The sequence below is a fragment of the Lagenorhynchus albirostris genome, chromosome 3, assembly GCF_949774975.1.
Source record: "Lagenorhynchus albirostris chromosome 3, mLagAlb1.1, whole genome shotgun sequence".
Lineage (NCBI taxonomy): Eukaryota > Metazoa > Chordata > Mammalia > Artiodactyla > Delphinidae > Lagenorhynchus > Lagenorhynchus albirostris.
The window spans coordinates 106,041,795-106,057,028 of record NC_083097.1 but is presented as its reverse complement, the minus strand read 5'-3'; the positions used below and the strand labels follow the sequence as shown (position 1 = coordinate 106,057,028).

The window sequence follows — 15,234 nt, the reverse complement described above, 5'->3', positions numbered from 1 at the left end:
TTGTTTATAGGTTTTTCACTTTCATCACTTTAAGTATGTCCTGTCACTCCCTTCTGGCTTGCAGAGTTTCTGCTGAACATCAGCTGTTAACCTTATGGGTATTCCCTTGTATGTTATTTGTTGTTTTTCCCTTGCTGCTTTTAATATTTTTTTCTTTGTATTTAATTTTTGATAGCTTGATTAATATGTGTCTTGGCATGTTTCTCCTTGGTTTTATCCTGTATGGGACTCTCAGGACTCCAGGAAGCCCTGGACTTGATTGACTATTTCCTTTCCCATATTAGGGAAGTTTTCAACTATAATCTCTTCAAATATTTTCTCAGTCCCTTTCTTTTTCTCTTCTTCTTCTGGAACCCCTATAATTTGAATGTTGGTGCGTTTAATGTTGTCCCAGAGGTCTCTGAGACTGTCCTCAGTTCTTTTCATTCTTTTTTCTTTATTCTGCTCTGCAGTAGTTATTTCCACTCTTTTATCTTCCAGGTCACTTATCCGTTCTTCTGCCTCAGTTATTCTGCTATTGATCCCATCTAGAGTATTTTTAATTTCATTTATTGTGTTGTTCATCGTTGCTTGTTTCATCTTTAGTTCTTCTAGGTCCTTGTTAAATGTTTCTTGTATTTTCTCCATTCTATTTCCAAGATTTTGGATCACCTTTACTATCATTATTCTGAATTCTTTTTCAGGTAGACTGCCTATTTCCTCTTCATTTGTTAGGTCTGGTGGCTTTTTACCTTGCTCCTTCATCTGCTGTGTGTTTCTCTGTCTTGTTTGGGGTCTCCTTTTTGCAGGCTGCAGGTTTGGAGTTCCCGTTGTTTTTGCTGTCTGCCCTTGGTGGCTATGGTTGGTTCAGTGGGTTGTGTAGGATTCCTGGTGGAGGGGACTAGTGCCTGTGTTCTGGTGGATGAGGCTGGATCTTGTCTTTCGGGTGGGTAGGGCCGTGTACGGTGGTGTGTTTTGGGGTGTCTGTGACTTTATTATGATTTTAGGCAGCCTCTCTGCTAATGGGTGGGGTTGTGTTCCTGTCTTACTAGTTGTTTGGCATAGGGTGTCCAGTACTGAAGCTTGCTGGTCGTTGAGTGGAGCTGGGTCTTTGTGTTGAGATGGAGATCTCTGGGAGATTTTCGCCGTTTGCTATTATGTGGAGCCGGGAGGTCTCTGCTGGACCAAAGTCCTGAACTCGGCTCTAACCTCAGAGGCACAGGCCTGACACCCGGCCGGGGCACCAAGACCTTGTCATTCACATGGCTTTTGGGAAGTCTGAGGTCTTCTGCCAGCATTTAATAGGTGTTCTGTAGAAGTTGTTCCACATGTATATGTATTTCTGATATATTTGTGGGGAAGAAGGTGATCTCCATGTCTTACTCCTCTGCCATCTTGAAGGTCTCCCTTTCATTTATTCTTTCTTCTCCTAGTCCCACCCTCATTAACTGGAGCTTAGACCATATCTGCCTCTGACCCCATTTTTACCCTAGCACTGTTCTTCTTTATCAACACTGGCACAAAGCATTGCCAAAAGTAATAATACGTTTTTTTTTTTTTTCTTTTTGGCTGTGCTGGGTCTTTGTTGTGGCATGTGGGCTCTTCATTGTGGCACACAGCCTTCTCTAGTTGCGACATACGGGCTGTCTAGTTGTGGTGCACAGGCTCAGTAGCTGCAGTATGCAGGCTTAGTTGCCCCACAGCATGTAGGATCTTAGTTCCCCAATCAGGAATCGAACCCGCATCTCCTGCATTGGAAGGCAGATTCTTAACCACTGGACCACCAAGGAAGTCCCCCAAAAGTAATATTCTTATTCCCTTTCTCCTGCTTAGTGATTCAGTTGCTCCTCGTTGCTACAGAGCAAGAAAAGATTCTTGAGAATGTCATTCTAACCTTCTAGTTGTATCTTCTACTCCTTATAAATACCCGCAGCTCATGGGAAAGTCTTCATTCCTCATCCATAGTTTTTGGCTTATAGTTTTTCCCATCTTCTCTGCCTGTTTAAATTCTGCCCCATTCTTTAGGGTCTTTTATCAACTACTATGTCCTCCAAGAACTTTTCCTGTTTCTCATAATTAAATTGAAGTAGCATATTGTTAATCTTATATGGTGGAATCAATCATATCATGCCTTGTTTTAAATTTACCTACTTAATAAATTATAAATTCATGATGGTTAGAGATTATGTATGGCTGATACATGTTATATGACAAAGGACTTTAATCAGCAATTACTTAATGAGTTCATGAATGAATGGTAGATGCTGAATTTAAATCTATTTATTTGATTTAAAGAGAGAAAATTGAGAGTTTTATGAAGAATTAATAGCATTTTCATTAACATTTCTTATGAACATAGATGCAAATATCTTCAAGAAAACATGAGCACACTAAATCCAGCCACATATAAAAATGATTATACATCATTATCAATTAGGATTTATCCCAGGAACGCAAGTTGGTTCAGCATCTGAAAATCAAGTACTGTAATATATCATATAAGTAGAATAAAGGACAAAAGCCATATGATCATCTCAATATATGCAGGAAAAGTATTTGAAAAAAATCTGACACCCTTTCATGATAAAAATGATCAATAAATTAGGAATAGAAGGGTACATTCTCAACCTGATAAAGGACATATATAAAAAACTATAGCTAACCTCATACTAACTGGCAAAAGAATCAATGCTTCCCTGAAGATCAGGAATAAAATAGATGTTCACTCTCACAACTTCTATTCAACATTGTGGTGGAGGTTCTAGCCAGGGCAGTTAGGAAAGAAAAGGAAATAAAAAGTATCCAGGTTGGAAAGGAAGAAAAACTATTTGCAGATGACACACATTCAGTGGATAAGGGATCAACTAAAATGAGTAAGGTATCCACTAAAGTGGAGAAGATATCCTCTAAAAAGCTATATTTAGGGCTTCCCTGGTGGCGCAGTGGTTGCGAGTCCGCCTGCCAATGCAGGGGACACGGGTTCGTGCCCTGGTCCGGGAAGATCCCACATGCCGCAGAGTGGCTGGGCCCGTGGGCCATGGCCACTGGGCCTGCGCGTCCGGAGCCTGTGCTCCACAACGGGAGGGGCCGCAGCAGTGAGAGGCCCGCGTACTGCAAAAAAAAAAAAAAAAAAGCTATATTTAGACCCAGTAAACAGTTCAGCAAGGTTGCTGCTATAGAATATCAACATATAAAAATGAATTGTATTTCCATACATTAGCAGTGAACATTCTGAAAATGAAACTAAGAAAAGTATTCCACATCCAATAGGACCAAAAGAATAAATGCTTATGAACAAATTTAACAAAGGAAGTGAAAGACTTGTACACTTAAAACTATAAAACCTTGTTGAAAGGAGTTAAGATCTAAATGAAAGATATCCCATGTTTGCAGATTGGAAGACTAAATATTAAGATGACAGTATTCCTCAAATTGACCTATAGATGCAACACAGTCCCCGTCAAAATCCCAACTGGCTTTTTTGCAGAAATTGACAATCTGATCCTAAGGTTCATATGGAAATTTATATGCAAATCATGTATCAGATATGGGACATATATAAAGAACTCTTACAACTCAATTTTAAAAAGACAACTTAATTAAAAACTGGCAAAGTAATTGAATAGATATTTCTCCAAAGAAGACATATAAAAGCAATCAATAAGCACGTTAAAGTGTGCTCAACGTTATTAGTCATTAGGGAAATGCAAACCAAGAGTATAATGTGATACCACTTCACATCCTTAAAATAGAAAAGGTAATAATGAGTGTTGGCAGGATGTGGAGAAATTGGAATCCTCATACATTGCAAGTGAGCACGTTAAATATTACAGCTGCTTTGGAAAACAATTTGGCAGTTCCTTAATAAGTTAAATATAGAGTTATCATATTACTCAGCCATTTTACTTCTAGGTGTGCATACCATGTGAGATGAAATCATATGTCCAGAGAAAAGTAGTACTCAAATGTTCATAGCAGCTTTACTCGTAATAGCCAAAAATTGAAAAGAATTCAAATATCTATCAACTGATGAATGGATAACTAAAATATGGTATATCCATACAATAGAATATTATTCAGCAATTAAAGGAATGAAGTTTTGACATTTGCAGCAACATGGTTGAACTTTGAAAACATCATGCTAAGTGAAAGAAGCCAGTCATGAAAGACCTTATATTTTATGGTTCCTTTATATGAAATGTCCAGAATAGGCAAATATATAGATACAGGTTAGCTGTTATAAGTCATAAATCTATTAGTTATGGATTAGCTATTGCCTAGGGCTTAGAGGGAGGTAGGGAGAGTGACTGCTAATGGGGTAGAATTACTTTGGCAGGAATGAAATTGCTCTAAAATTAAATTGTAGTGACAGTTGTACAACCCTGTAAATACCAAAAATTGTTGAATTTTGTACTTTAGGTGGATGGCTGTATTACCATGCAATTATTATATTTTTATAAAGCTCTTTATAAAGATACAGTGAAATTCTGAGTGCAATTGATATACATTATCCTTTCAATATCTGAAAAGGGTAAAGCAAACATTACTTTTCCATTACAACTTATTTTATCATTTTGAAAATGCCTGTTGTCTCTATAAAAGCTTGAAATAGCAACTTATTATATTTAAAATTTAGCTGTAAGTTTTCCTAGTTTCAAATAGTATATTAATAAAAATTCAGTGTACATAGAAGAGAAATAATATTTACTTTTTTTCTATACCAAAAGAAAAGTTATATGCAATATGCCAAATACATGTGGTTCCTTGGCATGGGATGGAAAGAAAATATTCTATGAGCACTTTTTTTAAACAAAATTTCTTATTTTATTTGTTCTAAGTTCTCTGTAACATAATTGTTACATGGACTGCTTTTATGTATGACATGTAAATATTGGAATTGACAGAATCTCTAGGGCAATGTTCTTAGAATTCAGTGATATCTGAGATCACACTTAGCACTACTTACCAAATTATTAATTATATTCTGCTTAGAGTAAGAGTTACAGTGAATGTTGTAAATGTTGGTTGACAAATATGAGGTTATGTGGTTTGGCAGTCAGAAATCTGTCAGATGGTTTTGCTTAGATCTACTTTCCTTTAAAAAAAAAAAAAACCAAAAAAAACCTGTATTCCACTTCTTCAAATTACCAAACACTTTCCAGTCCTTCTCTTTCTTTACCCTCCCATGGCACACTTAAAGCTCCGTCTTTTTTGACAGAGTTCTTCCTTACTATCCTGTCATCATACTCTTGCTTTTACCTTCCCTGATTCTTCCTCCCAGTCTCCTGTACTGGCTTCTCTTCCTTTGACTTTCCCTTGGATGGTGGTGATTCTCAGAGTTCCCTCCTTAAATTCAATTCTTTTCATTTATGTGTCTTCTTTGGAAATCTCATTTATCGCTACAACTTCAAAAGCAATCTGCAGAGTCAATGATAAACCACAAATATACATCTTTACCCCTTACTTTTTTTTACTGAGTTTCAAATTTTTAGCTGAAGAGTTGGAATTTCTGCCTATTTCTCTTCAAAATGTCTTGCTCAAAATGTCCCAAACTCAACCAAACCTCAAAATGTGTTCTTCCCTCTGTATCCCATTTCCTGTTAATAGCACTGCCATTAGCTCCCTTCTCAATCAAGCCAGAAGTCTGAGATATTTATCTAGTGGCAAAGTCCTGTTGAATTCTCCCTCTAGAATCTCTTGAATATGAGTTCTCTCCCTCATCATAAAGCTTACTTCAGGCTCTCATCATTTATCACTGGACTATTTATTGTCTATCTACATTAAACACAAGGATTATCTTTCTGAAATATTGATTTGCTTATGAAATGTTCTTGTTTAATTTAAACCTCTTCATAGACACCTTAAATCATTTCAGAAAAAAAGCCAAAGTTCTTGGGAAAGCTCTCATATGGGTTCAGGATTCAGCATATGGCTGACTGGCTAAGCTTATCTTCATCAGTTTCCCAACCGTACTGGTACACTTTCCATTGTTCAACTATGCTGTATTTTCAGTTGTATTCACCCATACTGTTTTTGGCTTTTATTTTTGTTTTCATTGTTTTTTATTAGTCTAAAGCTAACTGTATTCCACTTGCAGCAGTAATTAGTTCAGGACTCCAGGCCTAAGTCAATGAGCACATTTTCCTGGCTAGAGGAATCATTCAAAAGAGTTAGCATGTGACTCAGTTCAGGATATTAGGAGAAAAGGGAAGATTTGCTGGGTGCTCCTGGGAAAAAGTTCTCCTCCTCTTAGAAGAGAACCGCTGGAAGAGACACCCTCTCTTCTCCACTAGATATCCCAGTCAAAGATCTAGCCTAGGACTGCTATAACCATTTTGCTTCCATCAGGGAAGTCAGCCTTAAGGATGACATCAAAGCACAGAGGAGAGATAGGTGAGTAGATCTCAGAGAAGCCGAGCAAGAGACATTGCCTTAAAACAACCCTAAAATCCTTGCCACTTCTGGACTGCCAGATATGCAAGCTATTAAATTTCTGGTTTATGTCAGTTTGGATCAGTTTTTCTATTACAGACCAAAGCCTCCAAACTAATAAATAAACGTTTTTTAAAAAGTTCAAGGGGAGATGGACAGAAGCATATTAGGTATGCAGAACGTGAATGAAATGAATTCCCATTAAGACTGCCTTTTCCTGTGAATAGAATTGTCCCTATTAGGCTTACTTGTTTATACCTACATAGGCAATGTATGTTTTGTATTTGTGAAGATACTACTTCCAAATCTGATTGTGACGTATGGTCTTGAAAAACTATTATTACAGAAAAGCTAAATGCACGTATCCTTCTTAACATAAATGTCAACGCTAAATTTAAATTGATGAATAAATATTGGGCACATCGAAAGGCAGGGTTTTTTGATCAGTAAAAAAACAAAACACCAAATTTTTTAATTATTAAAATTTGAGGGGGAGCCTAGCCCAAAAATAAATGAAAAATATTCCTATTGTTCATATAGAATTCTTAAATACTTTACTGGGAACCTTTTACATATAATTATTTGGAAGCTAACTTTTCAAGGTTCTAACTTAATTCTAAGGAGAATTGTGAAACATGGAGTTTTTGTAAAATAAAATATTTAACACAAAACCCACAAATTTAATATCATTCCGTGTGTTCTTCTATGTTCCAGGGTTATTTTTCTCCACTTAAAAAAGAAAAATGTCAAACATCTTTCAGTTTCTACTCTTTTTGTTGTCAGGAGGCTATTTGGAAGTAGAGCACAAAGAAGTTTTTTATTATGAAAGGAAATGGCTGAAAATAAGAGTAAATACTTAAATTAAGGACTAAATGAAGATTCCTAATTTTTAAGAATTTGGATCAATCCTGGGCTCCATAAGTGCCTTGACTGTTGTCATAACTTTGGATATAAGAGGATCAGAAGGAAAGTTTTGGTCCTTCACTTTTGTAGTGCTTGCTGCTTTACTGTGTGCTATTCTCTTTTTCTTTTTGTCTTCCTTATCTAGAAGTGATTATCAGTTTATTTGGTGATTAGAGTATAGCTGTTCTAGTTTCCTTTCTCTTCTGAATCCACATTCGGTTTTATTAAGATGCCCTGCACTAAGATAGCAACACAGGATGCAGCAGACCCTAATTTTGCACATATGGTTTCATTTTGTTGGATTAAATCTGATGGTAACTCTTTCACCACATTATATGTTTGCTTCTCATGTAACCAATTCATGTTAGAATTCTGAGCTCTCTAGGGGAATTGGTAGATTATGATTTGTACCACTGTGCCTTCAGTGGCTAACTGTTAAGCCTCTAATGAAGATATTATTTCAGAAAAGTCTGAATCTGGTAACTTTTTTATTAAGAACTTTCCAAGAAGACACAGGCATATAGTTATTTCATGATACAGCTTGTAGGCAAGAATGACTTGTCAGTAAACGGCGGGAAAAAAGGATGAATAGAGCAATAGAGGAATTTAAGAAAGGCATTTTCAACCATTCTTTAATTGTGGGGTTTAAAATTTATTTCCTTGTATTTACAATTAGCATATAATTTTTCCTTTGCTTTTTATTGATACACTTAAACATATATGTGTGTGTATATATATATATGCATCTAAAACAAAACTAAAAGCTCAGGTTTACTTTTCAGTAATCATCTATGCTTATGGCTTTTATAATTGTTCCCTGTATTCACTGATCTTTGCTAGCTCTGTTCCTTAAAAAGAACAGCTAACTCCCAGGCATCTGTGGCTGGATTCTCCTCACAATGGCTCATTTCCTTTTAAATGTATTAACAAGTAGCTTCCAGTGTACCTAATTGTAGCTTTGTTGACTTTCCACCTCTCTCTGCTTATTGAACTAAAAGAAAAGTACATTAAAGCTTATATAAATGGCCAGGTTTTCTGATTTGGGGACAGTTTAAAAGAAAGCAGACCTTTCATTAATGTGAAAGGGAGTAGACTAGTCCTAACATTGAGTAAACTGAATGGATAAGTGCAGGGAGGCACAATAGGAAAACTGGACACTTCCCAAAGCCACCCAAGTTTGCCCTTTGCCATTTTACTGTATTATTTTAGGTTTGAACTTAATTTCCAGAATGTCAAATATACCGATATTCACATGTAAGTACAAAAACGTATCCTGAAGCCAAATAGAAAAAGAAAAGTGCTTGCCACCCTCCATTGGTTCAAATAATTAATGTGAAAATTAGCTATACATTTTTAAATGTAGTTATTTCATATTTTAAAATATCATCCATGCACGTGTTTTTTTTAAAGTCTCTAGTAGGATAATTCCCTAATTGATGTAGAATGGAAACTAAAACATTTACATCTTTACTTATTTCCAATTTAAATTGCATTTGGGGGAAAAAAAAGGATATAGAGTTTTGCTTTAGTTGGCCTTGTTTTACTGCCATGGGAGTTTACTTTCATCTCAGTTCCCATAGATATGTGTGAGAAATTCTTTAGGGCCTGAAACAAGAGTATCTTCAGGGTTATATGATCTGACCTAATCAACCATGAGTGCTCTCATACTCTTTTTAAAAAATCCCTTTTAAAAGCTATTTAATGAAGGCCTTTCTCAGTCATCTTCTCCTTCTTCCCCTGATTAGACGTTGATGAGTGCAGCATCATTCCTGGGATATGTGAAACTGGCGAATGTTCCAACACCGTGGGAAGCTATTTTTGCGTTTGTCCACGTGGATATGTAACCTCAACAGATGGCTCTCGGTGCATCGGTAAGCCTTGTAGTTTTGAAGGCACAATACACTGCTTCTTTCTAATGACAGAACAGCCCAAACAGGTACGGAGATGGCAACGATTATAAAATGACTGGGAAAATGCTGGAAGAGTTGTTTAAAATAAACGGTACCACTATTGAGGGACTGATCGACCAGGTGCTCTTTGCAAAAACTTCAGTTTCAGAAGCCATCTGGGTTTGCTTTATGTTGTCAAAGCCATTTCTGAAATGAAGAAAGATTTCCTCAAGACACTGCTCTTGCCAAGTGTTAACAGACACAAAGGCATGAGAAAGATTTTTAAAAATCTACTTTGGGAGACAAAATGTAGTAATTAAGTGTTCTTTCATTGCTATGAATCATGAATGTAGTGTCTTATTTACTTAGCATGTGTTTATTCTAGTGAAAATAGTTATTACAGAAAAGAAATCGATACCTTTAATTTTGTTTTAAGCATATTTTAATTAAAGGCGTATATATTTTCATGTTCTCTTTTGTTTAGAAAGATAAAAGAGTCATGTGTAGGTAATCTATTTTTGAACAAGCCTTAGACTTTAAGAGCACTAAAGATTCATATAGTACAGGAATTAGGGAAATTAAAGCAGCACCCAAAGACGAGAGTTGCTTAGTTTGCTGGAGGATGACTGTCTGGGCAATGACTGTCTCCCATCCCCACTGGGAGGGTGTGTGAGCAACTAACTTCCAGGGACTTTGTAAATCCAAAGGATGTCCAAGTGAACTGGGTTGAAGAGAGGAAATAACAGAGGGTTCAGGATGTAAGCTAGAAGTCCTAGGCCACCAGTAAAAAGTCTTGAATTCACTGGATAAAATGTGTTGATATGCCAAACACTATGCTATGGCCGTGCAACAGCAAACATGAGAAATGGAGATCCTGCCTTCAGAATACTATGGTGTCATCGTAAATAGTAATAGAAAAGTAGCAATAGCAGTCAAAGAAGAAGCTATGGTAGTGGTAGTAAAATTGACAGCTGCCATTTATGAAATACATACCACGTGTAAGGCACTGGACATCTGTATCACCTCATTATCACATAGTGGTGGGGCCTTGGGTAAGCTACTGACCTGTCTATACTTCAGTTTCTTCTAGTAAATGTTCAATAAAATATTTCTTATTACTTCTGTTATTATCATTAGGGGAAGGAGGAGGTATAGGAGAATGAAGATGTACTCCTTAAAATAGCCGTGTGTGATAGGCATAATTATTCTGATTTATAGATGAAGGAATTGAGGTTTAGAGAGGTAAAGTGACTTACATGATGTTACAGGGCTGACAAATGGAGCCACGATTTGAATCCAGATCTCTCTGCACCTGTGTTACCTGTGGTTCTACACTGTCTCCTTATCTGCTTTAAGGTGACAGAGACCCTGTGCCTAGATATCAAGGTGTCCAGCATGAGTGGTTTCTCTACCACCACTCTGACAGTCTGCTTTGAAAAGTACAATATCCATTGGGAGCCTCCCTTTCCCTTTGGAGTATTATGAAATTTGAATGACAATTATTTGTTCTTCACGAATGAATCCGAGTTCTATCTTACACTAGGTAAAACATTATAGAGGCGTTAAGTCTATAAAACTGAGCAAATTAGCTGTTTTTAGGGTCAGTGTTACCAGTTGGCTCACTGCATAGTAAGTCTGATTCATTTAACATAGTTTAACAGAATTGAAAATTAGTAGAACTACCTATACTTGGCTTAATTTTCTTAAACTGTATAGGAAAAGAATGTGCATATACATACACGCATATATGCAGTCATCAGCTTGAAATAGGCATGAACTCAACTCTGTTGGAAAAATGTCAGTTTGGGAGTCATCGTTGAACATCACTGGCTGGATGCCATAGACCCTGACTTAAGGAAACTTATATTCTAGAAATGGCTAAAAGAAATGTGGCTGGAGACATAAGTGAGGTTATCACCATGAAGTTCTGAAAATGCCAAATAAGATGTATGTATTTTATTTGGTAGACAATGTGGAGTAATTGAAGGCCTTTGGGAATGAATTGTACAACTAGACCAACTAGTAAGAAGGCAGAATTTGCCGTAACAAATGTTAGTGTTTTATATCAGATTTCTAAGTTGTTTCTTTCGCTCTCATTTCTTAAGTTTCTAAGTCTTTCTTTAGTCAACACATGCTCATTTTTTTGCATTGAAAAGGAAGCGTATTTTTCATCATATTCAGATGATCAAGATCCCCAGTGATTTTTTGAGGTTGTTTTCTTCAATGTCAGATATTTGGTTTACCATTAAATCATGGTAAACTCTATCTCTTGCTTTTTTATATAAAGTTATCAGCCTTTACTGGACTTTCAAAGCCCTTTAGAGCCTGACCCAGCCTGTATTCAGGACTCGTCTCTAACCACTTATACCTCACACTCACGTTTCTCTTATTGCAGTATATGAGCACACTGCCCACAGTACTTCCTCTGCCTGAAGCATCTTGATTTCCCCCTTCTATGCTTGTTAAAACCCACCTCATCCTTTAAGTACCCACTTAGGTATCACATTTCTTTATAGCCATCCCTGCTTAACCCACATTTTCTTGTCAGGCAAAATCAATCCGCCCTTCCTGTAATATTTTTTATTTCCTTCATTTCTGGGTTTATCACAGTGTCACAGGTATTTGTGCTTTACTCATTGGCCAGACTCTGAGCTCCGTTAGGTCCTGCCTTATGCAGCTTTCTGTCCCCTGTGCCTTATGTAGTCCCTTCCTTAGAAGTTTGGGCTCAGTAAATCTTTTCTGAATGAATAGGCAAACCAGCAAATGAATGAATGAGATGACATTGAATGTAAGAATTTAATGTTGGTTAATAACTGCTTTGCATCATTTGGCATCCTGCTGGACATGATATGATGGCACTGAGTTACAGTCCCCAATGCTCAGAAGGTGAGAAAGCCTGCTTGAGCTCCAGAGACCTGAGGCACAGTGAGTTCTTTGCTAACCATGAGTTCCCATTCATTTCAGTATCAATATCCTGACACAGGAATAGAGGAAAGCCCCTAAGGAGGGGAGAATGACGTTCCAAAATTGTAAAACCAATGTTAAAATTAAGTAATAAGCAGCTTAAAAATTTTTTGAATAACTATGTTTCATTTGGAATAAGTATGTGTTTTCCACATATGAAAAAAATAAATCTAGCATTTTAATATGTAAGAGATCTTTGGTTTTGATTTTTTAAAATCTGAGTCTGTATTTTCTTAGATGGAATTTATTTATGATTGAATTATATATGTCATAAATATTTCCATGCTGTTTATTTTGTAACCACATGTATGCTAACAATAATGAGTTGGATGAACTGAAAGCTTTTTCTTAAGTAAGAAACTGCATGTTATCTGCACCTTTATTTTAAGAGTGGCACATGGTGAATGCTGCCCTAATCCCTTATTCTAGTTAATCAAAACATCTTGAATCTATACAACATTATAAAGCATCAATAAACTGCCTTTTTCTTTCATGTGTAGGAAATAGCTTTATATGGCAGGAGAGTTTAGTGGGGCATTTTAATTATAAATGAGGATAGTTTTCCCATTTCATTTTATGCTAAATATAAAAATCAAATTCTTAATTTGATTTTATCTCCTGTTTTCCATCAAGTTTTAAAAAATATACTGGAAACAGCTCTCCTTTTTAACAAAGAGTACTAACATATGTCATTTCGAAAAAGAGTCCACCCATACCTAATATTTTTTTTCTTAGAAGCATTTTTAATAGCACAACTTAATGACCCTTATATCATTTAGTAATTCAATGTCATTATAATATTCATGGCATTATTAATACCTAATTTCCACGTTGCAGTAGAGGCAAGAAGAGTGACTGGCAGTCAGCGAGTCAGTAATGATTGACAAGCAGCCGTGAGCAAATTCTGTATGCAGGTTAATGTGCCAGCTACTGTCGTGCACACAGAACTAGCAGGGACCCTATTTGGGGGACTGGAAAGTGACAGTCAGCAGCAAGTGAAGTTCAGAAAATGAAAGTAAGCATTTAGAAGTCCTTAAGGTAATATGATGTTGCCACAATATCCTTGTGCATTTCCTTGAGCTTTACAAAAGTTTCAGTGCACAGTATTGCCATGGAGTATTCTTGAGAAAACAAAACCTGAAAACATAATGTGAAAAGTAGTAACGTAAGAGACAGTTTGAGGCAGTGGGTCGTTAATTGCTAAATAATTTCTTAGCCAATAAGTGCTGTAAGTCCAAAAGAAAGTCCTGATTATTATAGTTAAAATTCTCAAGGAAGTGAGCACTGATAGAGACTTTGAAAGATGGATGACAGCTAAACAAAGGAATAAGACCGCACTGAGCGAAGAGAAAGGTGTCAGCAGCCGTACAGATGCTGAAAGTGAGGGGGCTTGGAGACGGTGAGGAGAGCTTGTCTGGGAAAGAGAGCTGAGTGAGAAAGTAGTTGGAGAGAAAACAGGAAAGATGGGTTAAGATGAAGACTCTATTGTTGAGGCTCATTAACTGCCATGCTAAGAAGTTGCAGGTTGATCCTGAGGATGGTGGAGCCCATCAAGAATTTTGAGCAGTACAGAGACAAAAGACGAGGGAAGACTGTTTAAGCGAAATGAGGAAGATCTTCTGACAATGATGGTCAGGATATGCTGTCCTTGTGCAGCACTCTGTGTGATGATGGGTGTTGATTACATGTGTGTGCGTGCATTTGCAACAAATGCTTGAAGGATAAACCAAAACTCCTAAAAATGTTTAACTAATGGAGGAAGGGAGACAGGGATGAAACAGCATACTGTATAGTGTTCGAGTTTTAACCCCAAAATCATATAAAAGGCGACTGGTGGAACAGGGGTAGTAATTTTAATTAAGAAAGAATGTCCTAGAAAGAGAAGGTTAGACAATGAGGAAGACAAACTTCACTATTTTAAAGGAAGAAGTAAACCTCGGAGCCACAGTCGTTCTCTTTCTTTCATTGTTCCTAGTTCTAGTTAGTCTTGTATGATAGAAACACAAAAGCAACATGAAAGTGTTTTAGGAATAGCAAGAATCTGCAGAATTAATCAAGTGGAACTCAGGTTGGCGCCAGACTCTCAGCGAGACAAGTGCAGGTCTCCAGTATGAGGGGCTGATGTCTGAGGCAATGGTTTCTATGTACTGAACACCTACTGTCGCTAGTCTTCTGACCTGAGCTAACCTCATCAGGGTTTTCTGGCTGACCCTTTCATTTTTAATAAGCAAAGCTCATTCAACAGGAGACGTATTTTTTTCAAGGTAAGCCCCACCTCCATCTTTTACCAAGTTTTCATCACATTGTATAATTAACTGTTAGTTCACGTAAATCAAGTTTAGACTAAATGTCAAGCCATGAAACAAACTCTGATAAGAGTACCATTATTTTGTTTCAAGATAGATTTATATTTTAATCAGAGGAGACGGATTGCTTCCTCTTCCTCAGTGTGGGTTTAAATAAGACTTGATGTAAATCCTCTTCTGGGAGTGTAGCGAGGGTGATAGGAGATTATTAGAGGACTAGACATGTTTTGTTACTTATGACATATCAATTCTACAGTTAAATATATACCAAGCATTAGAAGGATTTGTCCTAATGGTGTAATAAATATGCTTCTTCTGCCTTTTTCCCTAATAATTCCCTATTTCAAGGGATGATGTGCCTAACAACTCTTAGTTAGTTCTATAGGGTGCCCCTTTTTATTCTTCCATATGGCACACTTCCAACACAGTACTTTCTAAGCACCATGCAATTCAGATATGCAAAGGAAAGAACTTAACTCTCAGCCACTGTCTTCCTTTTGAAATGTATTTTTGGAGAGACCTTAATTGTGAGACATCACACTACATGTGTCTGTATCTCATCCTGATCTGTTTTTGATGCAAAGGATTGGAAGTAGATTGTTTACCTCCTCGATGTTATTAGAAGAGACTAATTATAGAATTTATGGAAAAAAGTTATGATTTACTTTTGAATCTTCTCTTTCTGCCCGTCCACCTTCTCAACAATGACATGGTTTCCTCCAACACATCTTATAAGACTGAGTAGAGGTTTCCAAACTGTG

General features: G+C 36.7%; 1 protein-coding gene across 1 annotated transcript in view; it reads left to right on the top strand.

The window, feature by feature from the left end:
- The window catches only part of FBN2 (fibrillin 2), a 231,120-nt gene that overhangs the window by 103,547 nt on the left and 112,339 nt on the right, over nucleotides 1-15,234 (top strand). Inside the window, exon 8 of the mRNA XM_060146231.1 lies at nucleotides 9,060-9,185. Within this exon, the coding sequence (XP_060002214.1) occupies nucleotides 9,060-9,185 (126 nt within the window). The remainder of the gene's footprint in view (nucleotides 1-9,059; nucleotides 9,186-15,234) is intronic.